Genomic DNA, 27,923 nt, shown 5'->3' on the forward strand with positions numbered 1-27,923 from the left:
CTCATCGACAAATGCAGCTGTGGACAAGTAGAAACAGTTGACCATTACCTACTGGATTGTGAAAATTATGAGGAGGCTAGAGAAAAACTCCACTCAGCACTCTACTTCATAACAGCAAAACTAACACTTGAATCTGAAGTATTGTTAGCAACAACACAAAATGATATTTACAAACATCACATAGAAGATATTCAACATTTGTTAGGGGTCTTTATTAAAGATACTGGAAGGTTCACAAAATAAATAGTTAAGGTTTTATAAGGGTTAATTATTTGTTCAATTTTAAATTATTTTTTTGGGGTAATTAATTATTTATTTAGTTACAAATTATTATTTTTTTTTTTTTTTTTCTGCAGTGCCACATTATAAATACAAATGTACCAATGAGTTTTATACAAAAGTGACGTAAATTTACCAGTGTGATTCAAATTACAGAGAGATTATAGTGTCAAGTTGACACTTCTAAAGACTAAAGAATCATGGTAAAAATTTAATCAATTTGACCCTAAAGGTACCTGAAAATGAGCATTACTACCCTCATTTAAGATATTTAAGAAAGTTCATAATGTATCTCAAATGTATAAAAAAAATACAACACATCTTATACATTTTATGAGAAATACTATTTACGAAATTTGTGTTTTGAGAAAAGGACTCAAAAGGGGGGATAGGTGACGATATAGTCAGAAGATACTAAATACTTAGTCCCGGGGCTTGTTGTTTCTATACGTTTAGCCTGAATGTAATAACCTTGTTTTATCTTGCCACCTAATTGTAAACAAAAAAGAGATGTCTCAAATGATCAGCCGCCCACTTCATGGGCGCAGACATCTTGGCTTTGCTGTGCATTGTGGGATTTATTGGCCTAATTAATATAACAGACAGTTGTAACTCGGTCACTAGAACATGTCATTTGTGACTATTTCAGAGGTAAATTGTGTATTAGGATGACGGTATGAGTAATGTCAATAACCATGGTAGCTATTTAATTCCATTAAGTCATATTTAACGTTTTGCTCTCTGAGATTATCCGCATTCCTTTCAGACATGTTTTGTATTTTCAGGACAGGATATATAAGGTCAAAATGTGCAGACGTTTTGGAAAAGCCGGTTAACAGGAATAATCAGACATGTCTGAAAGGCGTGTTTTGCAATCTCCTGATTTTTATAACCATCACAGCTAAGCACAGGACAAAAATAAGGAGCACGTAGTCATTGGTAACACTTTGGGATGTACAATGTACAAATTTTAAATCTACACATAAACATGATGAAAATACCTGGATTTCCCATCCTTGTATGTTAAGTATCCACCTAGTTGCATATGATAGGTCTGCTATATCTTGTGGAGTTAATTACATGAAAGATACTTGTGTGTACAAATGCAGTCATGGAGTTGTTTATCATGTTAATTCTCTTATTATTTCCTTAATTATAGAGTGGGTATCATTGGGGTTTAAGCGTGACACAGGTATTACTGATTTTTTGTAAGCGTGACATGTGTAAAACAAATTATTGTGCCGTGAAAACTAGAAATGGAATTAAGCGAGACATGGGAAATTGGAAAAAAAAAGAGAATTGCTTGTGTACTTAGTGTTAGCAAAATACAGGAATCTGACGATAACAGAAAGCAGGATTCGGGATCAGAACCTCCCAATGAGACCCCCAGTAGATGTATATAGGAAGATGTGCTATGAGTGCAAATGAGACAGCTCTCCATCCAAGTAACAATTAATAAAAGTAAACCATTATAGTTTCAAGGTACAGTTTGTACTGTCTTTAACACAGAGCCTTGGCTCACATCGATCAGCAAGCTATAAAGGGCCCCAAATATTACTAGTGAGTAGTGTAATGGTCCATTCAAACGAGAAAACCAACGGTCTAATCTATGTAAAAACGATAAACACATGAATTACATTTTTTCGGTTTTTCGATCATAGGACGGTTAAAAGAGGAGTTACATGTATGTAGTTAGGACTTATTTATGAATGTAAAACTATTAATAAATCTTCTGAATAGGGTAATATATAAACAACACATATTTGTGAAACAGAATTTTTCTCAAAATTGTTCAAAATCTGCTCTTCGTGTCTAGACAGGAAGGAACTTCTCTATTACTTTGTAAATATTCACATTGAATTCCAGATGAATATGCAGTAATGCTAAATGTAGTTACTGTCATTGTTGATTGTAAATTTGTTTTCAATTACATACATTGTACACTGATAGATCTCCATCATGGCATGGTAGCACTCGCGAGATGTTATACCCCAGCATACGTGTTCGGTGTCGAGCGACCTCCCACTTGATATCGGCAAAATTACATGCCAGGTCAGTTTCGTATGTCTCAGACAATAATGAGATTTGTTCGTTTGTGATATTTCCTACAACACGATGAAGCAGATACAGCGCAAAGAAGCGATTTTCTGATAATACTTAACGCGACTCCACTCTCCAGTTCCCTTATATGGTCTATGAATGCAAAAAATAATGAGACTTTCCAATACTGTTTTGGCCTGGTTGTAGGGTGATTGGCTCCGATAGTCTATCAACCACATCACCTCAGCATATTTTCAACGATATAGAAGGGATCTGGTAATTCTAATGCCGATTGGAACATCTCATTCCAATTTAAACTGATGAACTGTAAACTGTAAAATGTGCTCCAAAACTATATACATGTACTGTGAAAGTACTTTTATTCGTGGGGTACCAATTTTCGTGGTTTTCGTGGATCACTTTATCCACAAATTTAAGTGTATAACGAAATAAAAGAACCATTGTCCAAATTAAGACATGGAAAGATCCCCATCGGTATGTTTGACTACTGATATGATCTAGAGAATATATTGAATAACGCCAAATCTGAGAATACTCTAATAGCAGTCACAGAACTACAACCACATGCAGGATTATACCCATTTAATCTTAAAAAAAACATAAACTGTACAGTTTTTGATATTTTTATCTTCATTAAAAAATATTTTTGATTGACAAAAGTCAGATTTCCATCAGATTTCCGTCAGATTTCCGGTATGATACGCTAGAATGATAAACTGTTCATTTTATATCCTCATAATTCTCATACGTATGGGAAATAATAATTTCATGCTGTGCTTGATTTTGATAAGAATTATTTGACAATTCAAGATATGTTTAAAGCATTTGTTTATGTAACTGGTTTCTTTAGGTGACATGTTGATGGCCTAATTAACGCCTGTGATGGTCTTTAATCTGTTGATTACTTTATCCTGGGTATTATATATTATTGAGAGATGAGACTTAAATAAAATATTTGGTTAATTCACGTTATCACCACGATTTATACTGGTCAAGGTACACTTTGCAATTTCCTTCAATCAAGACAGTTTGTAAACTTCGTTTCTAAAGGCTTTAATTTTTCAATTTTCATTTTTTATCTGAAAACTAAAATCCATGAACATGTTAATAATTGCTCAAACCACGAAAATTGATACCTACGAATTAAAGTACTTTCACAGTACATGTCTTAGACTGAATATTACAAATTCAAATCTTGTAAAAGGTGCAAGTTACCTTTTGTCATAATCTCAAATATTTTTTTTTTTTAATTTTGTAACCAAATGTCGTTATTTAATGATATTTCATTAATTAAAAAGGTGACAACATATGTGTTTCCTTTAACATTCAATTTATAAATTTTTATTTTGCCATTCCTCTTTTGCATGATGAATCGATGTGCATGCAACTGCGTGTTAGTGTATAGGGAGCTACGATCTTTTTCTGCATGACTGAAACAGCTTCATTAGACGTAAAAGACACCAACAGTCTCTGAACGTTAAACAAATATCATAATCATAATAGTCTTAGATAATACATGCATTACACTGTCCGATTCCGTTTGACAAATTCATCTCTCTTTCTTTCTTCTGTTTGTTTTTTTTTCTTTTGTTTTTTTTGGTTTTTTTTGTGTGTGAAAATGACGTGGATGCAGGTGCTGTCGTGCCTCCGGGTAGCTACGCCCCTGACTGTACATCATATTCCTGACTTTGGACAGGTGCAAACATTTGCAGTGGGATTAAAAGTGTAATGGTACCAAACCTTCCCTGTTCTGAAACAATAGTATAAATAACATACAACATAAAAAGACACACTAAAAAATATCAATTGGAAGTTCTATAGTAGAAAATTGTGGATTAAGCCTGGTTTTAAAGCTATCTGAACTTCTGCACTTATTGTAGAAAGAGAAATTATTGACACTTTTGGTTGTAATAAACCAATAAAAAATATTTGACATGTCAATATGATTAAATTTATGTAAATAATATTTTTAAATACTAGAAACATGAAATAAAACTAGTTAATATTATAGATATGTAATAGTATACATGAAGAATTATTGTGATAACTTCCTTATCATGAATTTCGCATTAAAACTTTAGAAATCAAATTCCATTTTTTTCAAAAGCCAAACCTGCACATCTGAGACATACAAGTAACTTTATAAAGTATTTAGTCATATTATTTTTAAGATGCATGTGAATATACACAATAGCACATTAAGAAAGACTTTTAGCAAACATTTTGACACTTTAACTTACATGACTTATGTTGGTGGCAGCAGTGACAACTTTTCACAAGGAAATGAGCCAAATAATACAGATGTCTTTTTTGCACTCATACCACTTCAGGAGGTTACATGGTCTTTGTATGATGGGAAAACATAATTTATTTAGTTTCTGTGCAATAACTTGCATGTATGAAACATTCATCTAATACATGTACTTGGGACAGTTTATACTAAAAAGTAGAATTTAAGGAGTTTGTATGGTCTTTGAATGATGGGAAAACATCATTTATTTAACTTTTGTGCAATAACTAATATATGTATGAAACGTTCAACTAATACATGTAATTGGGACAGTTTATACTAAAAAGTAGAATTCAAGAGTTTTTATGGTCTTTGAATGATTGGAAAATATTATTTATTTAATTTCTGTGCGATAACTTACATTTATTAACCATTCAAGTACAAAATGTAATACATATACTTGTGACAGTTTATACAAAAAAGAAGATGTGGTATGAATGTCAATGAGACAATCCTTCACAGGAGACCAAAGACTCATAAACTAGTATGTATTGAAATCAAGTTTAATATTGGTAATTTTCACTTTTTTCAAATTAGGTGTTATTGTCCTTTATTAATTGGTAAATAGCACTTCAAATCACAAAAACAAGTATTTTCTGAGCTCTACAAATATTGATATGATATTACTAATAACCAAAAATAGTTTAAGTTTGAAATTGAGGATTTTCAGAAAGAATGTTTTCCTGGATTAATTTGTAAATAACATTTGAAGTAATTTCCATTTCAAACTGTTTTATCAATGATTTTCAATTATTTTTTTTAAAATATATATCTTCTCTTCAATGCTTACTATGGCACTAAAAGATGTTATTAATGTTATTTTATAAATAAATCAAATTTAATAAAAATGAATTTAATGTTTTAACATTTGCAATGACTTAGAAAATCAGGCCATATACAGTACTGTTCAAAAATATCGATTCGATAACTTTTTTCTCCGATTTCCGATTTTCTCGGAATCACACCGAGTACCGCGGATTTCACTCCTAAAATCCTCCAAAGATTCTCTCCCAACACCGCGTGGCTGTTAATTGGTTTATTGCCCATGGATGTACCTCAAATTAACGACGCGTGACAACATAATTGGATTACCCAGATAATTTACCTTTGAACATTTAATCGATCTTGGTTGCACAGGTGTGCTTTAAAATCACGGTATTATAAATTGAACAAATGTTTTCCTTTCTTTGACAGATAAAGATGTGACAATATCATTTAGAATAAGATAATTATTATCTTTTATATTTGGTCTTATGCCGTTATCTTTAAAATAGAACGTACATACGAAAAAGTATGAAGAAAATTGTTATTTTGTGTTTCTATTACAGTCCGGTCAGGTCATACATTGTGTTCTTTCAGCAAGGACGATTTTGCCACAATTAGTTTCTTTTATAACTTTTTCAATAAGCAATATCAGCGCATTAATTGTTCATTATTAAAAAATCAACTGGCTAATAAAATCATGTTTTTTTTCGGTAACCCGATTCATCGGATCATCAAGTAAACTTAATTTATTGAGCAATGTAAAATATGATGTTTCACCACCTCGGTACATTTATACAGACTTGAATAATTCAAATTACGAAAAGAAACTGTTAAATGACAACTATGTTGACAAAGGAAATAATTTCGAGTGATATTGATAGTGCTCGTCATTTTCGCATTTTACGGAACGGTTTTCAAATTGACGAAAGTATTTATATCAATTTCGTCATTTGAATTTGGAAAGTGAAAAATATTTTCACATTAATTATATTATAAATGTACTATAATTCTACCGGTGTTTGACAAGTTTATGACGCTCAATCATTTTACGTTTACAAAAGATGTTAAAAGTTGTGATGATAAGTAATCCGCTTATCGCTATCCGATAGGTCATTAATCCTTTAATTATTAATAAAATTTATCAAACCTCATAATTGCCCATCATAATATTCTATTCCAGTTAAATCAGTCATCATTTTATTTTCAAAATTTCCCAACCGCCTACAATTGGCATTTCTTTATCGTATTATCATGATTATTGTCATTTGAATACAATCAGTCACCCCGGACAATTTCCATCATAATTTTAATTAATACATCACCAACTGTAAATCTATATTATTGACCATGGACATATAACTAATGTACTTTCTTTTTTGAAAGATAAAACATTAAAATTCAAATAGTTAAAAATGTGTTCACGTTTATTCGGATAAGAATTATATTTTCCCGATAAATCAATTGTAAAAGGACCTTCTGGAGCCTCAATACGATTGCACAAAAATGTCGTTCTGCAACTTTAGAAACCTTGAATGGACTTTCCCACGGTCGGCCAGAAAGGTCACCTGAGTTTACTAGTACGCGATATTTTTTCCCGCCCTTTAAAAAACTCGTGCTGTGGATAACATTGATGTTAACTATTTTTAGCATTTAACATTGTTAAGTTAGTCAAGTTCAAGTTCAACCCAGACTGTTGATAACTGAGAGGTGTATCGTGGAATTGTCTTCGCACGGCAAATAATTGTTTTTAAAATCTTTTGTTGAAAATACACAAATTTACATTCATTGTGCGAAAGTTAATATTAAACAAAGACGAATTAATGCAGCTGGAAGTATTCCTGTTGTAACGGAAATGTATTATTATTCTGCTGTACAGCCAACAAATCGTAAAACGAAAATGCCGTAATTGTTAAGCATAACGAATGGTGAATAATATTTTCCTTTTAACTTGAATATACAAAACTTTCAAACACGTAATTTTATTTTACTGCTCAGATTAATTTAGCGAAAGTTTCCGGTTATTTTTACACAAGTATGCTCATTTCGTAAATAAAATATTAATTTACTGGTGAAGACATCGAGGTCAAAATTAAGTAGTTTTCATTTTTTATAAAACTTAAATACAATTGAAAGAATTAACAACAACATTTTGCTTTTAAATCTTTTATTCATTCCAGCAATTAGATAATCGTAAAAAGAAAATGCCGTAGATTTACACAAATAATACGGGGCAATCATTTTGTCTAATGAATGGTGAATAAATTTTCCTTTTTACTTGCATATATAAAACTTTTAGACTTATAATTTTTAAATGAAGACTTTAACTTTGAAGTAGAATATTTTGTTTTTCACATATTCCGCTATATTTTATAATGGTTTTTTTTTAAAGCTAGTACATTAAGGTTAAGATATTTTTAGATGGGCTAACAAAAAATACGAAAATATTTTGACTTTAGTTTTTATTACCACAAATGGAATTTAATTAGTATAAAAGACATTTAAAATTATACACCTGTTTGACACTTAAACTGGTACAGTAGACCGGAAATATAACTCTTTATTACTTCAACCTTTACCTGTCAGGTAATCCAATTACCCATTCAGTCTTGTGCCGGTATAGATCAAAGTAGGATAAGGGCAATTAATTCCTCGGTGTAGAGAGTGAGCTCGTTATAACAATAAACATTTACCTGATTTTGGGAGAGATTACTCCCAAATTCCTCCCAACATTTTGGGAGGAATCTCGGAGTTTGTCGGAGTGGCTCCGACATTTTCCTCGGTGTAGGGTGTGGGAGAGTTGGTACTCTTGAACTGTACTGTACAAATAAAAAGATGTGGTATGAATACCAATGAGACCACTCTCAACCAGAGACCAAATGATATAGAAGTTATCGCAGTCGTACAAATTTTAAGTATAATAACATTTATTCTAATAAGACATAGTAATAAGCTACTAGAAATCAACATTCTAGATTTGGTGTTTAGGGCACAAAATGTGCAAAGTCTTATGACTGAAAGGCCTGGGCTGAAAGTTTACACATTCCTTTCTTGTGAAATTTGTATCAGTTAGGGTTTTTATTAGGAAGGTCTCTGACAAATTTGATAATCAGCACTGGTCATCTTTTTTACATGAATTATGCCCCTTAGAAGTAAAAGTTATATCGAAACTTAAAAATTACTTCCATTATATTAAAAATGTCAAGCCTACATGTCTTGTAGGATAATATATGAGGAAAAGTTTAAAAGAACAAAGGCATTATTGCCCTTTGTCAAATAGATTATCTGAATCAGCATCTTTTACTCTGTAATCATACAATGAAAAACCTTCATTATTTGATTTGAGCAGGTTGTCCGAATGTTTCAAATGAATATAGCTATAGTCATTTACTTTTTTTTCTTCTTATTTTCAGTAATTATGAAGATTCATTATTTTAAAGTGCTATAATTGGAATATGGCAGATAAAAAAATACACAATTTCATGGACGATAAACTACCATCGTTTGTAAATGAGGACCAGGATTCACAAACCAAGGAAGCAGATAATATTAATCTCCTTACTAACTTACCATCTATAATTGGAGGTAAAGGTGAAAAAGTCTCTAATGAACAAATACTGTCTCAGATTAAAAAAGAATACATACCTCCAGATGAACAACATACAAACATTCCATCAATTGTCTCAGATAATATATTCCCAAAGTGTGATTGGGACAACAATAGATTTAGGTTTTACATGGAAAACGAAGAAAACGAGAAAAAAAAGGTGGAGGAAGAAAGTAAGAAAAACGAAGACAGAGTAGGTATTTATGACTTTCCTGTAGAAGATAAACCAAAGGAAAAGCCACCAAACAGAAGATTCTCCTTTAATAAGAAAATCAACAGAGTTCTTAATCGAACAACTGCTGATAGTCATACGAAAAGTTCTACGAGTTATCCTACCACATCTTTTTCCAGTACTGTGACTAAGTCTACATGTCAGACAACTACTTCAGAGGAGCAGGACGTTAACATAAAGAGGTTGTTAGGAAGTCATATAAAACTGCCTCTTACATTACCAATTAGTAGTGGTGCTGACAGCACTCCATACAATGTCTCAAGAGATTCTGATTTTAGCAAACATTTTGACACGTTTTCACATGTTGGTGGCAGTAGTGACAAAACTTCACAAGGAAATGAAACAAATAACACAGATGTCAGTAGAAATTTAGAGGGATCTGATCTCAGTAAGCTACATGAAATGTTAACAAATGGCGCTGATTTCTCTAAATTTCTGCATAATCAAGATATAGAAAGTACTATAAAGTCTGCAAAAGCTTATGATTCAAATACCTGTAATACTGTCAAAAGTCTAGAACAGGAAATCATTGCTGAAATGATGAAAGGAAGACATTCATCCCAAATGAGGGTAGACAACTCATTCAAAAATGATCACATGATTAATAAATCTATTAATCAAAGTATGTCACAAAATTGTTCTTTAGACAATATGAAAGATGATCTGTCATTTGGTAAAAGCTTGGATAATATACCATTTAGTAGAAATTTGGATAATATTCCTTTTAATTTTGTCCCACCAAACAACAATGGTGGAAATTCTAGTAGGCAAATACAAAATATGAGAGAAGGCGATAATAGGGGTATATCACATACACAGGGTGATAACAGTAGAATGATGTCACATAGTGATGACAGGAAACCAGTCAGTATACCACAGACAGTCAATGCTCAGACTGATGATGATAATGAAACAGGTCTACAAATAGTCACAAACCCAAACAGTAAGTTGCTTAGTTGTGCTTCATGTTTTTATCAAAAATTCTGCATACAAGCTAATCATGCTAATAGGGAATTTGTATTTCATTGAACATCTGAGTATGTTGTTCATGTACATGTATACCTCAAAATCTTTGAAATTACTACCCTACAAAAATCAATTAATATACCATAAGCAATGGTATGTAAAGTTACAAAAGATGATCAAACAATTAAAGTTTTACTGTTTCCTCATTTGTTGCTCTTAAAATTATTGTGCTTGAGGTATGTTTGGCACAAAAGATGAAAACAACATCGAAATGAACAGTAAACTGAGTATTCATTCTTTCCCATGGAACACATCTTTTTCTTCTATAACAATGGCTTTCACTGTGTCCCTCTCGATGAAGGTCATTTTCTCTGGTAACTTTTTAAAAAGGAATACATTCAACATGTTAATTTGGTAGAATTTTTATAAATTTTATATGAAGCCTATTAATATAAAACATTTTGTTTTCCAGATGCTCCAAGAAAGCCAACTTACAGTAGCACTACACTGAAATGTTTAGTCTGTGGAGATAGATCCTCAGGAATACATTATGGTGTATTAGCATGTGAAGGCTGCAAGGTATGTATTGTTTATAATTTTGTTAATCGGGGGATGTGTTTAAACTGTAAATTCATAAATCATTGCAGCAAGAGGTCACCCAGTTCACTGGGTGGTTAAAGTTTTTTGTGGTCTTTTTTGCCAAACATTCCTCAAAGAACAACATTTTCAGTACAACTTGCTGTATATATTTTATTATAGACCTGATACCATATTGATTTGTTTAATTATGTCGTCAAACTGAATAATAATCTGTTTCTCCTCTGTTGATTTTTGTTTAAGCTGCTTCCTACATGTCAACTTCAACATCTGTTACACATAGCATATTTTTTTGCATTATGTTCACATGTAACTGAAGTTCAGAACTTTATTTTCTTGTTTTTTTGTGATATATTGGATTTTTTAATTTTAAAGGTCATATAGTGCAAAAAAGTTCTTTTTTAAATAAGCAACAGTATCATATCTAACTACACTGACACACACTAATAGAATAAAAAATACAAAATTCTTTATTAATTCAATCATTTTCTAAATTTTACATTATGTTGATTCATTTTCCTTGTGTTGAAGCAGACCTGTTTACCCTGAAACATTTGACGGCAAAGCAAGGTTAAAAATTTAAGATTCGGCCGCCTGTGTCATCAGAGATAAGGTTCAGTCAATGGTTACATTTTTTTAAGACATTAAAACTATATCAAACCTTTAATAAATTTTTTGAAACTTGAACAGAAGTTTTTTATGATCAAAAGTCAGTAAAATTTGAACATACATTTGTTCATTTCTTCCATATTTTAAATTAAACTCAAAAACAGCTGCTAGAACAAACCAATTGGATTCCATAAAATACATGACTAATCACAAGTTTCCTGTAGGATAAATACATGACTAATCACAAGTTTCCTGTAGGATAAATACATGACTAATCACAAGTTTCCTGTGGGATAAATACATGACTAATCATAAGTTTACTGTAGGATAAATACATGACTAATCACAAGTTTCCTGTAGGATAAATACATGACTAATCACAAGTTTCCTGTAGGATAAATACATGACTAATCACAAGTTTACTGTAGGATAAATACATGACTAATCACAAGTTTCCTGTAGGATAAATACATGACTAATCACAAGTTTCCTGTAGGATAAATACATGACTAATCACAAGTTTCCTGTGATAAATACATGACTAATTACAAGTTTCCTGTAGGATAAATACATGACTAATCACAAGTTTACTGTTGGATAAATACATGACTAATCACAAGTTTCCTGTAGGATAAATACATGACTAATCACAAGTTTCCTGTAGGATAAATAAATGACTAATCACAAGTTTCCTGTAGGATAAATACATGACTAATCACAAGTTTCCTGTGATAAATACATGACTTATTACAAGTTTCCTGTAGGATAAATACATGACTTATCACAAGTTTACTGTAGGATAAATACATGACTAATCACAAGTTTACTGTAGGATAAATACATGACTAATCACAAGTTTACTGTAGGATAAATACATGACTAATATTTTTTATTTTTTTTAAATTATTTAAATTAAATTAACTGGTATACCAGTTAGTATTTTATACAGTGAAATTTGTCATAACCATTAACTCTTTTGAAACCTTGTTTTGACAGGTTTTACTATAATTTTATATTACATTCTCAGGGTTTCTTCAGAAGGGCTTTACAAGATATTGGTGATCCTGCTCGGAAAAGATGTTTTTATGGAAAGAATTGTCAGATTACAGTCCTTACTCGCAACAGATGTCAGTACTGTCGTCTGCAGAAATGTTTACAACTGGGCATGTCCAGATCAGGTAATGTCATGGGACTGTCATCTATAAATATAGTTACTATTCCCTATTATGTTTAGCTTCAGAGTAAAAATTACGGATATTTAATGGGGACTATTATATGCATGGAAGGCATGTATACATTTATTTGAAATAAAGGGATATGGTGTTATGAGTTCAAGACAACCCTAGCACAGTTTTAGGCAGTTTTTTTGCTAGCATTTCCAAATATGATCAAATAGGAACACCTAAAGGCTCATACATTGGGACCATTGAGTAATATACCTGTGTGAATGTATCACTGTTTATAATCTTAAAGATGGCAAAGATAGTGATTTTTTTATGCTACATTCTCAGATGTTAAGATATGAAAATAACCTATTTGAAAGAATGAGATTATCAAAAGAAAATTTTGAAGGAAGAACTACATCCTTGGCTTTCAAATAATCAACTTAAAAAAAATGTGAATCTTTTTTGTTGTTGAGGCTTTGACCTTAGTGGAAAAAGTGAGAAAAGTTATCCTACATACTGTCGGCGGCAGTGTCAACAAACATTCACTCTGTTGTTAAAGTTTTTGATATTTTAACAACTTTCTTGAAAAATCCTGGATTTCTACTCAACTTGGACAGAAGCTTGTTTATGATCATAAGAAAGTATCCAGAAGTAAATTTAAAAAAATGAATAATGAAATTTTATTTTTTTCTGTAATTTACTTTTGAATGGTCTTAGATTTTCTGCCAGGAAACAACACATTCACTCAGTGGTTAAAGTTTTTAAAATTTTAATAACTTTCTTATACTATTTAAAATTTTTACCAAAATGGACAGAAGCTTGTTTATGTTTAAAACCTTGTATCTAGAAGGAATTATTGTTAAAATTTTGTACCTGTTTATCTGTATTTTACTTATAAGTGGACTTAGTTTTTCTTCCAGTTAACATTACATACAACAGTCTCCAGTTAAAGTTTTTAAAACCTTTATTAGATTCATAAACTATCTTGGACCTTTACAAAACTTGGACAGAAGCTTCTTGCAATCAAAAGATAGTATCAAGAGGAAAATTTTTATTGATTTTTTCCCTCATTTTGTTGAGCCTGCCATTAACAGCAAAAGTAGGCGAGACACTGTGTTCTGCGAAACTCTTACAAATTTTTGTGAAAATTCATGAAATTTTATTTTGATTGTAGCTGCAAAATTGGGAAGAAGATCCCGTAAAATGAGAGATATGATTAAGTGTATGGAAGATTCTGTGATGGAACAAGCTCTCCATGGTCTTTTAAGTTTGAATCCAGATATTTCATCAGAAATCATGTCAACAGTAATGAAACAGAAAACAGAAGACACATCACAAGAAAATAAATTATCACAGAAGTCAGACTCTCCGCCATTGGATTTATCCCCCCCTACTTTGAGATCACCATCTCTTTCAAATGATAGCCTAATGAACTCACTGAGTAGATCAAATTTGCCAACACCTTTAGGCTCAGTGAATCATTCACCTGTAAATTCACCTGGTTTACCTGTACGGAATATAAGTAATCCCCCATCAAGTTTGCCATTAAATGTTGGACCTCCAAATCCATTTGCCAATCCGATGTTTATGTCACTAGGACAAGATATGATAACCTCTGCAATGTATTATGGTGCTCCACAACTTTTCAGTCAGCAAGGCTATACATCTCCAATCAATTTGGTGAAATCAGAAAGAAAAATTTCTGAAGATAGATCTCCAGTCAGAAGTCATGAACATATGCTGTTAAAAAGTCAATATCTATCTGTTGATGCTATGAATGCTCCCAGGAACAGGTCATCGATAGATTCTGTTTCAGCAATGTCACATCAGTCATATGACAATGAAGATTTAGAGTCTCTCGATGCTATCAGTCGTAGGACATCATATGACTTCAGTGATGAAGAAATTCAAGTATTAAACTCTAGACATTTTCAAAATCAGATGGCTATGGAACATTCAAATATGTCACAAATGAGGAATAAAATTCCTGGTTCAAATTTTTTCAGAAAGCCACAGTATCAAACATTGCAACACAGAGCCGGTGTTAATTCAGATACGCGTCCTCCTTCTCTAGAGAGTGGTGATAACAGTCGCCCTTCTTCAGTGTGTTCTCAAAGGAATTCTCCATACCCAGGACGTCAAAACAATCCGTCTCCATTTCAAGGAACTTCAAATAATCCCTCGCCATTCCCAGGACCTTCAAATAATCCGTCTCCATTCCCAGGATCTTCAAACAATCCGTCTCCATTCCAAAGGAATGAATCAGTGAATAGGTCTTTAACATCACCATTAGTCATGAACTCACCATCTCCATATCACATGACTCATGGTCAGCCAATGACATCACCTCCATTATTCAACACAAGAACAAACATGTTGAAACAAAATACAACAGATATATCAAGATTAGACAAAACTTATCAGAAACAAGACAAAGGATGTGTGAGACAAAGTCCTGTGGCAGAGTTGGATTCTCATGATGATAGAAGAAAGTTCTTAAAAGTATCATATGAAAATTCTATGAAGACACAGAAACCTAGAGAGACTGCCATTGTGAGCCCTACTGTTAAAGTTGAGGATGAAAGTCAGTTATCTGTTGCATTTTTAACTTACAAAGTTCATCAATCATTCCAAACAAATTTTCGATCTCGTGCTGATATAGACGCCATGCAAGAGAAGGTTATAGAATTTAAACAGAGAAGTATGCTGGCAAAACAAGATGTACAGTTGCTATTCCAGGTAATATCTTTAACCAAATCAAACATGTTTAATGTGCAGTGTGACAACTATTGTCTCTTCAGTAAATTTGAAAATAATTGAAAATCCAAAACTAAAATTACTGATAGCATCTAAACACTTATAGTGTCATATTTATGGAAAATTTAGAACCTACCGGTATCAGTTTTAAAAGAAGGGTCAACATTTATGACTTTTTAGTTTTTAAAAAGTAATGTGGAAAAAAATCAATTGAATTATGATAGCTGGTTTGATTCAAACAGCACTTTGGTGAGAGATTTTAACTGCAAAAGACAATGTCTAAATGAAGGTACATTTTTACATGGTCACCATGACCTACATTTTAGCAATTCTGGTCTTGTGAGACTGTGTCCAAGTCTATGAAATTACTTGTTGAAGAGAAATTAATCATTTGGTTAACTTAAAATGGTTATGAAGAATCAAACAAAATGAGATTGTCAGCAATTTTAGCAGTTCTTAAGCATAACAATTTGTGTTGAAGTTTTAATTTAAGGTTCATTTCTACAGTTTACAATTCCAAGTTATAGATAGTGATATTTTATCAGTGGATACATCCTAGTTATATTTATAGAATATATATGAAAATTTACTACTAATTGTTTTTCAGGATGAATTAGGTAGAATTTGCTCGGCTGGGGAAGTTTGTTGGCATGGATTCCAGAGTTTACTCAATACTACTATTCAGGATACAGTCACATTTGCTAAGAAAATTCCAGGATTCTCTCGGCTTGAGCAAGAGGATCAAATTAGTTTGATCAAAGGAGGTTGTTTTGAGGTTAGTGACTATCCATTTTACAAAATTCCATTGATGCATTTTAAATAAATACAACAGAAATGCATTATTCTATAATCTTACACTTAGCATCCAATTAACAGCAAAGGTTAAAACTAGAATTAATTACGGGTACTTTGTTGTCATTCCAAATGTATCATTCCTAAGGTTAAAGTAGTTACAAATGTTTTAACTGATCTATCCATTTAGAAAACATGTACATTCAAGATATGATTTGACAAAACTAGGATAAAACATTGATCAACAATTGTTTAAGTTTGTGATAGGTTACAATGGATAGATATATCTCAATTATTAACAGTTTAATTGCTATTCTTTTCAGGTTGCTTGTATTGTACACTCTGTGTATATATATAAACAGTTTAATTGATATTCTTTTCAGGTTGCCTGTATTGTACACTCTGTGTTAACAGTTTAACTGTTATTCTTTTCAGGTTGCTTGTATTGTACACTCTGTGTTTATAGACACAGAGACAGATGCCATGTTCGTTCCTGGTAAGAACTTCCTAGTAACAAGAAAAGATATGAAGGTTGGATTCCCACTGGGAGAACATTTTGTTGAATTGTTGTTTAATTTATGTGTACGTCTCAATGCCTACAATTTGGAGGATACAGAAAAAGCATTGTTTAGTGCTTTGGTGCTCATTTCTCCAGGTATGTGGACAAATAAGATAAAGGCTTTAAAATCAGATAAGTCAACAACTAAGCAACATTTCTTTACAAAATCAGACAACTGATTAAAAAGAAAAAAGCTTACTTTAGTTGTATAAAAACTTAGGTTTGAATTAGCTTGGAATATGAGGAAGACTTAAATATTAGTTGGTCACCAACCAAACAACATTACTTTACAAGATGAGACACCTAGTTCAGTGATAAGCTTACTTTAGTTGCATGAAAACTCAGGCTTGAATTAGTTTGGAAATAACTTAACACTTAGGGCATTAAGTAACCATATTTGGACTGGCATACCCAAACAATTCATCCATAACCTTGTAAATAAACAGACATATTGCCAAAAAACCTGATGAACATTTTATTTTTGAAAATACAGTTCAATGTCCAAGACTTTCAAATAATGTATATATAAAACTAACAAGATGTGGTAATGAAACAAAAGATCAAATGACACAGAAATTAACAACTATATGTTGCTGAACAACCTTCCACAATTAGCAAAACCCAGTCTGTATAGTCAGCTATAAAAGGCCCTGACATGAAAAATGAAAAACAATTTAAATATAAAAACCAACAGCCTGATTTATGTTCAAAAATATTGATACTGATTAATAATAGACAAGTTTCGACGAAAAATTGTACAACAATATTGATTAAAAAGTGCAAAGGATGAAGGGCAATAAAAAAAATACACTTAACTAAAGAAATCTTTTTTCATCATGAATTTTTACATAAACAGTATGCAGAATCAACTCAGACATGGGTGGACCTTTTACTTGATGCTGAGGGAAACAGAAGTAATTAGGAATGCTAATCAATTTTTGAAACTTTTCAGATCGTCAGGGTTTAAAGAAAAGGGACAATGTGAGTAAATTGCAAGAGCTTTTGATACAGTCACTACAGAATCAAGTTACAACATGCCATCCAGATTATGCTGGACTTTTTCCTCGATTGCTGATGAGTATCTCAAGTTTACGGGAACTTGGAGTGGAACATAGAAGAAAGTTAGAAAGTCTTAAACATAAAATGAAGTTTGCCCATGACTTATATGCTGAAACTTTTGATCTTATAACATGATAATGTGTGTATTGTCATTATGTTTGTAGGCACCAGTGACTGTTGAGGTTGATAATCTTTTTAAACATACTTTACTGAATTCAAAAAAACATTTGTCTGCTTCCTTATCTAAGTGTGTACATACTGGAAAATAGCAATTTTCATAATTTTTTCTTTCTTTTTCAAAATAGAATTCTGGTTTCCAAAATTCAAATAGGGAACATATATTACACTATTGTAGTAAAAAAAAATATACATTAAATATAGAATGTTTCAAAGCAGACAACAAATTTCCAAATCATCTCAACCTCTCTTTCAATTATTTACATAATTTATTGAAAACTGCATGATGGTCACTGGTAATTGATATGTGAAGTGTTATTTGTTGTAGATGTTGTTAAGTTCTAGTTGTTTATTATTTATGTGTTTTGTTTTTCTGTTTGCTTAAAGCATTTTAACATTGTTATAATTTTAATGTGTGTAGTATGACATTTTATTTTATAAAGATCTAATGGTCAATTTTCTATTTTGAATATTTTACTCTTTACAACTATTGCAATAAATAATTAGGTGTGGTAGTACAGTTTATACTAAAGATGATTTATTGAATATCAGCATTGTTACTGTAGGTTAGTGTGTAATGTTTCATGGGAATTGCACATGGTGCAAATATGGCTTCCAAATCGTGATGGTTTTTTTATGGATAGGTGTGATATTGTTCAATAAATTGCTCTACAATTAAATGATAAGTACATAAATATTGGTGTCATCCCTGATAGTTTACTTTGTAATTTTTAAGATTAAAATTTCTGAAATATTATAATTTGACATAAAATTTTGGTACAAGGTAGCTTAAGTACTGTTTATGTTAATAATAGTTTTCTATAAATTGTTCACACCATCTTATATCTTGTTCAGTATGATGCAAACTTGAAACTTTTAATGTATAATTAAGGGTTTGACACAGATAGTGCAGTTCACTGGACATAGATATGTGACAGTTAGGACAATGCATGGTGTCGTTTGGACATGATGGACAAACATTCTTATTATATTTAATATTTGTCTGATCATGTTAATTATATATTTCACCATTGTGAGAATCTTATATGTTATAAATATGTGTCATACATTTGATTTTATATATTTCACAAACAATGAAGTTTTACCTGTGTACAAAATGTTTCTTAAGAATATATGCTTTTTCAAATTTTAATCTATAGATAGTGCTGAATAAATTACAATGCCAAAATATTGAAATAATTGTTATGTTTTATGAAGCTTATTTTTGTTTATACTAGTGCTTAAATTAAAAGATCTCCTATATATGTCACAGTTCAATTTTAATGACTTGTTACTTTATTTATCAAATCTTATTCCTAGCAGTTGAAATTTTATATCAGATGTTAATTTGATAATTTCTTTAATCTGTTATTGAACATGTTTATTTTATGTAAGCAAAATATGTGTTACTGGTTCTCAACAAATCTGACTTCAATATTTTTTTGCAGTTTGAAATATAAATACTCCAACTTTTACTGATATAAAGTTAGTCTCTTGAATCTGAGAATAATTATTACCATTCCTTCAATAATTAGTTGTGAGTTCATCATCAAGAGAACAAAATTTGCAAGTTTTATATTTAAAGAAAATGCAGTTGATAATTTCATAATGTAAATGTATTCAACTGTACATCAAATCATTTTACAATACATTTGCACTAGCTAAATTACTTTAAAAAAAAAATCAGAGACAAGTGCCAATTACCTGATATTTGTTTTTCCTGTTTTTACAACAAAAATATATGTTTTAAAATTTCAAATATATTTACATCCACTTAATTGTCATTTTTAAACATAAATTCAAGGACAATTTAATTTTTGGAATTAACCTAAATAAATATTGTTTATTCATTAGATTTTATTAGGTACTATATATGTTGATAACTTTTTTTTTATAGTATGAGCCTACAATGAGAAAGAGTTTTTTAAGCATAGTGAATAATTATGTTATCAGATAAATCATGCAAATATAGTTAATTTATGAAATTGTTTCTACATTACTTCCCTGAAAGTGCTAATTTTTGTATTGCTTCATTTTAAGTGCTACTGTTTTTGTATTGCTTCATTTTAAGTGCTACTGTTGCATTGCTTAATTAAAAGTGCCTTTTTTCCATTGGTTTATTCAAAGTGGTTTTTATACAACCACAAAAATTGAAAATTTGTTGGTCGTATATTGGTATCACGTTCGTGTTGTCGTCGTCTTCAGACATTTGGTTTTTGCCCTCTAACTTTAGTAAAAGTAAATAGAAAACTATGAATTTTAACCCAAGGTTTATGACCATAAAAGGAAGTTTGGGATTGATTTTGGGTGTTTTGGTGAAAACAGTTTAGGAATTAGGGGCAAAAAGGGCCCAAATAAGCATTTTTAAGTAAACAGAAATCTTTGAAATTTTAACATTAGGTCTATGACCACAAAAGGAAGATTGGGATTGTTTTTGGGAGTTTCAGTTCCAACAGTTTAGGAATTAGGGGCCAAAAACAGGTCCCCAATAAGAATTTTTCTTGGTTTTTGCACAATAACTTTATTTTAAGGTAATTGAAATCTATGAAATTTTAACACAAGGTTTATAACCACAAAAGGAAGGTTTTGGACTTTTGGTCCCAACGAATTAAGGGCCAAAAGGGGCCAAAATTTAACTTTGTTTGATTTCATAAAAAAATGAATCATTGGGGTTCTTTGATATGCCAAATCTAACTGTGTATTCAGATTCTTTATTTTTGGCCCTGTTTTAAAATTGGTCTACATTAAGGTCCAAAGGGTCCAAAATTAAACTAAGCTTGATTTTAAAAAAAATTTAATTCTTGGGCCTCTTTGATATGCTGAATCTAAACATGTACTTAGATTTTTTGATTATGGGCCCAGTTTTCAAGTTGGTCCAAATCGGGGTCCAAAATTATTATATTAAGTATTGTGCAATAGCAAGATATTTACAATTGCACAGTATTGCGCAATAGCAATCAATCTTGTATTGCGCAATAGCAAGAAATCTTCAATTGCACAGTATTGTGCAATAGCAAGAAATGTTCAATTGCACAGTATTGCGCAATAGCAAGAAATATCTTATTGCACAATATTGCACAATAGCAAGAAATTTTCAATGGCACAGTTTTGCACAATAACAAGAAATATTCAATTGCACAGTATTGTCCCATTTTCAAGTTGGTCTACATTAAGGTCCAAAATTAAAATTTGTTTGATTTCAACAAAAATTGATTATATGGGGTTCTCCAATATGCTGAATCTAACCATGTATTTAGATTTTTAATACTTGGGCTTGGTTATCAAATTGGTCCACATTGAGGTCTAAAGGGTCTAAAATTGAACATTATTTGATTTCATCAAAAAAATTGAATTCTTGGGGTTCTATGAAATGCTGAATCTAACTTATGTATTTAGATTTTGGATATTGGACCATAATAGGGAAATGTCCAATTTAAAATTTTTAAGTTTTTAAGTTTAAGTTCTTAGACCACATTCATTCTGTGTCAGAAACCTATGTTGTGTCAGCTATTTAATCACAATCCAAATTCAGAGCTGTATCAAGCTTGAATGTTGTGTCCATACTGTTCAGGGTTCGACCTCTGCGGTTGTATAAAGCTGCGCCCTGTGGAGCATCTGGATTTTTTTTTATTTTGCATTGCTTCATTCAAAGTGCTATCTATACACATCTGTAAGGATTCTGCAAATCTGCCTTTGTGGTCTGGTTTGACAGTATTTTATATTAATCTTTTTTTCCCACTGAACAAGTCTCTTATTATTTTTTTCCGATTTGTTGAATCATAAACATCATCAAGAGTTAATTTGAGTAAAAAATCATTTTATATCTACAATAGAAAGGCAGAACACAGGGTGCATAAAAAGATGAAAAGGTGTCTCCTGAAACATGTTAAAGGAGTAGGTCCGGTAAGACCTCTTTTTGGCCCCAAAATATAGCGGTTTTACAAAATTGTTAAAATGTAAACTTTTACTCAGTTATTGGATAGCAGAATGGTTCTGCTACATAAATATGGGCTGTTTTTGACACTACAATGTACATATATTGGGTACTAGCACCGTGAAGTAGTGCTAAATTACTGAAATCTTCACAATTCCATCATTTTAGTTAAATTTTAGACGGTTTCCGGGTAAAACGAAAGTGGCCGCATTCGTGTTCATCCAAAATATTGAAATGGAAGTTGTATTTGATGATAATACATAACATATGTAAAGATTGAGGATGAACACGGATGCGGCCACTTCCGTTTTTGACAAAAACCATCTGAAAAGTGACATTTTTTTGCATATTTGGTAGATTTTCCATATTTGAGCTTGAATCGGATGGTTTTTAATGACTTAATAAGTTAAAATCTTGCACATAAATTAATTGAATCATATGAAGTAGACACTTAAGTGTTTAAAAAGTGGTCAAAATCTTTCGTCAGATGAAACTGAAATTTGAGGCCAAAATCGGTCCTTACCGGACCTACTCCTTTCAAAATTCTTTCAAAATCATGTGAAATCAAATAAATAAGATATGTATAATCTGGTTGCTTAACATCAGAAATGGAAAATTGAAATCTGTTGCTCTTATCCAAATATTAAAGAGAAAACGAAAAAATCAAGTAGTTTATGAAATATATATGTAAATGCAAGAAGGTTGAAGGCCTAGAAGCTGAGCAAGTTTGTAAGACAAAAATAATATTACAAATGTAATGTGAAAATCTGAAGATCTGAATTGCTAGAAGATTTTCAAATTCCAGGGATCATGAAAGAGGCTTTGTTATGCTTTCTGCTTTCAGATTATTGAGTTCAAATAGTCGTCTAAAACATTAAAGAAAGACTGCATAAAAATAAGGAACTTAGACCTGAAGATAAAAAATTGTTCTACAAATGATATATTATATTAAATGTTCATCTTTCATAAAAAATTTCCAAGATTTGGTTGCTTACGTTCACATCGATTGGACTCATGTGGCTAGTTTTCTCATTGGCAAACATACTACATCTCCTTCTTTCTAAATTGTCAGGAGTTATCTGATTAAATTTAATAAAGGATCTCTAGTATATACTGTGTTGTGCATATTACTTGTCTTAAACATTCTGTCTCATTTACTAAGTAAATCATTCATTTTTGTTTTTTTATTATTTTAATGAGTTCTGCTTATAAACTAAAATATTTTTATTTGATACTTCTTGCTTATTTTAATCTAATTAAAATTAAATCTCCACACTGGTTCATTTTTGTTGCTTGGTGGACAAAAGATCTAATTTTAAGTAGATTGTGCTGAGCAGTAGTTTATCTGAAATGCATTGGTGTGTGATCCCTTATGTAAAATGCTGTTAAAATTGGCATATTTATAAGTAATAGTATTTGACAATATCAGGTCACTTCAAACGCTGACGTTTCAGCAAATCTGTAAATAAATGAATTACTTTTATTGGCTTTGATACGTTGTCAAGTTCTGCAACTAACATATTAGAACAAATGTACATCTTGATCATTTTTTATAACATTTGTTTATTACATTAAGTGCTTATTGTTTAATTGTGAAGTAGTAAATTTTGTTAAGTTTATTATTTATTTATTTTTGTCTTTGTTGAGCTAAAGAATAAAATAAATATGTATGGTCTTTTCTTGTTGGCTATATTAGACAAACATATTTGTTGTTTACATATTCAATCTTGTTTACCAATAATAGCTTGACTGGTTTGTGAACTGTTGGTTAATTAAGGCTCTTAGTTTTATTTATTATAGTGCACTCATTTCTGATTTGGATAATAGTCAAACTATCAAAGATTTCAATTATGCATTGAGACCCAAAGTTTTTTTTCAAGTTAGGCTTGCATATATAATAGACTTGATTCTACTCATCTGATAGTTAATCCCATGATAAATGAGTGTCTTTTATGAGTTTAAATACAGAGAAGCATAAAGTCAGAATAGGAACATCAAGTTTGCTACCTCACATAAGGAGTGTGCCACATTCTCTGTACATTAAGTAACTCTTGCAAAAACTCTTTATAAATGAGTCTTTTTGTAACCTGTTAAAGGGCCAAAATCTCTTCTTATCAAATGTCATTTAAAATATCAGCCCTACAATCTGTTCAACCCATCTTGTAAAACCTACTTATTGTACTAATTGTTTCTTTGTTCTAGTGCTAGTACTTTAAATGCTTGGAATATTTCCCACAACATCAATCTTATTCAAAGTAGCTGATGTGCAAGTCATTATTCTTGTTTCCTGCACCAAACAGATATACGCATGTTGTTTTGTTTCATTGGTTGGTAACTTTATTTTGTAAGTTTTTATGGGCATTCCCCTTTTTTAATTTGAACTGGAGTTCTGTGTTTTGTTATCCTTTTTCATGCCACTATTTGTTCTGTTTCTTATTAATAAAAAGGAATACTAGTCGGTATGACGGTCAACCCAACAGCACAATGTCAAAGTGCATTTAAAGCTATACTTTTATTGCATGTATACTGCCCATCAACTTATGGCACAGGGGATATAGAAATAGGAGTGTTCATCCATTTAGTCTTGTCTGTGCCCTTAAGAGTCAATTATCTCCAGATTCATAAAAAAATTACATCAAAGTTTTCACAGGTGTTATTCTCCTTTGAAATAGAAATTATGTTGGAAATTGCATTGTACATTTCATGTAGGATACATGTATTTATAATTAAAAAAAAGTTTAATGAAACGAACAATACTGTATTAAAATGACAAAAAAACCAGCTAGTGTGCAGTGATCATAGGTAGAGTCACATAAACCTATATGATTCCATGAAACAAAGTATGATAGGAGTGATATGGAGTCAAAGGTCAAAGATGTCATCCATGGTACAGTCCCATCTATATTTTCAAACTGCATGCATAGTACAAAATTAAAAACAACACCTTCAATAATGTCTTGCATTCGAAGAGCTTTTCTGGATTTACCTTCATCAGGAACACTCAAAGCCAAACATTTGAAAAACTGAAGATGTATAAGTACCAAACAGTTGAAGAGCTATATAACAAACATACCTAAAATGAATAGTACAACTTTACATAATGTTCAACAGGAACTAAAAAAAATAATTGTGATATGTAATGATTACAGAATTGTCAATGGCTATATGTGATGCAGACCAGTAGCTCATACCTACTAGTGTTAGATATGAATATAAGATGTGAGGTAAGTCAATGAGTAAAACAAAAATAAGTTAAGAAAAAAACACACACTTGTCATCATTCAAGTAATCTGGGGCATACTATATATTTAGTATACTATTCCCGGAAGTACTATCAAAATTTATTATAAAATTTTGAAAGTATTTAAAAAAAAATGCAAACTAAAAACATAACTCATGCAAACAAACAAAAAGGATACACAAAGCCAACCAAAAGCTTGATACATTGGAAGGGATGAATCAAAAGATAGGGGAAAGTTTTCTCAGTGGAGCTCTGAGAAGATTGGTATGACATTGAACTAAATTGTAAAATTGCATTTTAACATCAACAAACGCAAACCATCATCTGAGTCACAATATGTAGTCATACCAAATTGGATAAACCTCAAGAAAGTTGTGATTAATGTGAAGAACATAGATGAAGAGGGTTTAAGAGGGTTATACTTTCAGCATGTTCATCGTGAGAAGGTAGACCAAAAGTGTACAGATAGAATATTCCATTACTGCAGGTGAAAAGATGGGCTAAACATGAAACGATTGGGATTCCAGATGAGCCTTAGGGATATTAGCAAGTTTGAGAAAGCCAACTCTGGCTTGGCATTCTAAGTGTTTATGGAATCGATAATCATAAGATAAACTCGCTACGAATTTCAGATGTAGGTGAAGAACGGGATAGAGATATCACTACTGCTCGGGTGGATTTTGTGGTGGGAGTGGGCACCAGGTGGGCAAACTTTCTACCTTGTCCACTTTGCCCACCTGTAGGAGTGGGCATGCACTTTCTTTTGTTTATCTAAAGACTTGCAAGTACAATCACATGATAAAAGCAGATAAGCATTTGTGATCAATATTTTTACCAACAAAAAAAAGAGATTATAGCTAGAGTGGGCACGGGTGGGCAGGTGGAAAAAGCAAAATCCACACGGGCTGTTTGACCTTTGCTGATAGAAGGTAGTGGTCAAAACACTATTGCTGGATATAAAACTAAATGTGTCAAAAGCGGCGACACGAATGGCCCCGTCTCAAAAAGTTGAAAAATCTGCAATTACGATAACACATGTGGACACAAACATGATGGTAGTCTCACATAAAAAAAAATCAGCTGAAAATCTGGAGGCGTATAAAAATAAAGTATATAACTGTGATTTACAAAAAATTCAAAGTTGTAAACTCTTCATTTAAGCAAAAAACTTAAACTTCATCTGTAACTCACCATGTACTCGTACTGATCACAGCTTAACACTACTCACTTTTTGGACAAATCATCATGGAAATCCCCGATGAATTGAGCGCTTTGTTAGCAGCCGTGAAGTTGACTGGTAAAGATACCAAGCCGGCCCTGAACAAAAGTAAACAACCATCCACCAGGAGAAAGGAAGCCAAGCGTTACGACCAGTGGATGGCAAACAAAACAGCCGTTGTACCTGCTACTCAAATCCATCAAACCACCATCACGCAAACCGAGGCAAGAGACAGCGTAGTTGGACCGGTACTTACACCTACTAAGTACAAAGGGGAACCAGTTGGGGTTGTAGTCAATAGGGATATCGTTACCAATCCCTACAAACACAAAAAGGCCTGCCATCGCCTGGTATTCTACACCTCCACAAATGACAGAGACAAGCGCAGTAGGATCGACTTCGAAGAAGGGTTTGACATCGACGATCCAGACCTACTGCGCACACCAACACACACATCTCCCGTCATTAACGAAGATTACAAAGAGGCAATACAAACAGCCATGCTAGAAGCAGGACCTGATACACCGTACCAGCAACACCAACGCATTCGGAGTAAAATAAGGCCAAAAGACAAACAGGTCGGTAAAGTATGTTATTCCAGTCCGCAATATCCAGACAGGATAGCCGGACGTGAAACATCTACATACATGAGTTACTCACATACCAAAATCAGCCCAATATCTAGAAGCGTTTAGAAAAAAGTCTGTATAACTGTGATTTTCAACAATTTATTAGAGTCCATAGCCCGTAATTTTGGCAAACATTAGCTGAGCGGAAAAAAAAACTTAAATGTATCTGGAACTCATTTTGGTTAACTCACATGCCAAAAATCATCCCAATATCTGAAAGAGTTTAGAAAAAAAGTCTGTATAACTGTTATATTCAACAATGTATCAAAGTCCAAAGCCCGTAATTTTGATAAAAATGAGCGAGGCGGAACGAAACTTAAACTTGATGATCAGATCTGTAACTCATCATGATTAACTCACATACCAAAAATCAGCCCAATATCTGAAGAGTTTAGAAAAAAAAGTCCGTATAACTGTTATATTCAACAATTTATCAACGTCCAAAGCCCGTAATTTCGTCAAAAATTAGCGGAGCGGAACAAAACTTGATTTGTTACTCATCATGGTTAACTCACATACCAAAATTCAGCCCAATCTGAAAGTGTTTAGAAAAACACTCCGTATAATGATTTGTTGCGGAATGACGCAATTAATGACAGAGTTTCGGATTTATTGAAATTCGGAATGATATAATTTTTAACTCAAGGCTCTGTTCTGTTAGAATTAATAAGAAACTTATAAGGTTGATCAGTCATGAATTTCGAAATTACTTTGTTGCGGAACCATAACAATATGTACCGACTAGTTTCGAGCAATATGTTCGAACAGAACGGTAAGATTCGGTTTTGCTATTTGTGCTTGAACCACTTTCACAGCAAGGATGTAATTAAGACTCATAACCATAATACAGTAATGCTTAAAAGGCCAAATAAAGTACAAAGTTGAAGAACATTTAGGACCAAAAATTCCTAAAAGTTTTACCAAATACAGCTAAGGTAATCTATTTCTGAGGTAGAAAAGCCTTAGTTTTTCAAATATTCAAAGTTT

The 27,923-nt window shown here is 31.8% G+C and overlaps 2 protein-coding genes across 6 annotated transcripts in view; one reads left to right on the top strand and one right to left on the bottom strand.

Annotated features, from left to right (window-relative positions):
* Window positions 1-994, bottom strand: part of LOC134725832 (protein C12orf4 homolog) — a 24,012-nt gene extending 23,018 nt beyond the window's left edge. For 2 of the 3 annotated variants that reach the window (XM_063590042.1, XM_063590038.1), the window contains exon 1: window positions 751-869. The gene's annotated coding sequence lies outside the window, so the exon portion shown is untranslated. Of the gene's footprint in view, window positions 1-750; window positions 870-973 lie in introns of those variants that run through there. The other variant, XM_063590039.1, reaches the window with a different exon arrangement.
* Window positions 827-19,695, top strand: LOC134725831 (uncharacterized). 3 transcript variants are annotated; one of them, XM_063590036.1, is made up of 8 exons: window positions 827-930; window positions 8,806-10,174; window positions 10,670-10,776; window positions 12,431-12,581; window positions 13,744-15,308; window positions 15,934-16,101; window positions 16,554-16,773; window positions 17,630-19,695. In XM_063590036.1, exons 2-8 carry the CDS (start codon window positions 8,848-8,850, stop codon window positions 17,869-17,871), a joined length of 3,780 nt encoding a protein of 1,259 aa, XP_063446106.1. In that variant the 5' UTR covers window positions 827-930; window positions 8,806-8,847; the 3' UTR covers window positions 17,872-19,695. The 3 variants fall into 3 exon arrangements, with proteins under 3 accessions (XP_063446106.1, XP_063446107.1, XP_063446105.1); XM_063590037.1 differs by having other exon boundaries at window positions 881-953; XM_063590035.1 differs by having other exon boundaries at window positions 900-977.
* The last annotated feature ends 8,228 nt before the right edge of the window (window positions 19,696-27,923 follow it).

The sequence above is a fragment of the Mytilus trossulus genome, chromosome 7, assembly GCF_036588685.1.
Source record: "Mytilus trossulus isolate FHL-02 chromosome 7, PNRI_Mtr1.1.1.hap1, whole genome shotgun sequence".
In the NCBI taxonomy this organism is placed as follows: domain Eukaryota; kingdom Metazoa; phylum Mollusca; class Bivalvia; order Mytilida; family Mytilidae; genus Mytilus; species Mytilus trossulus.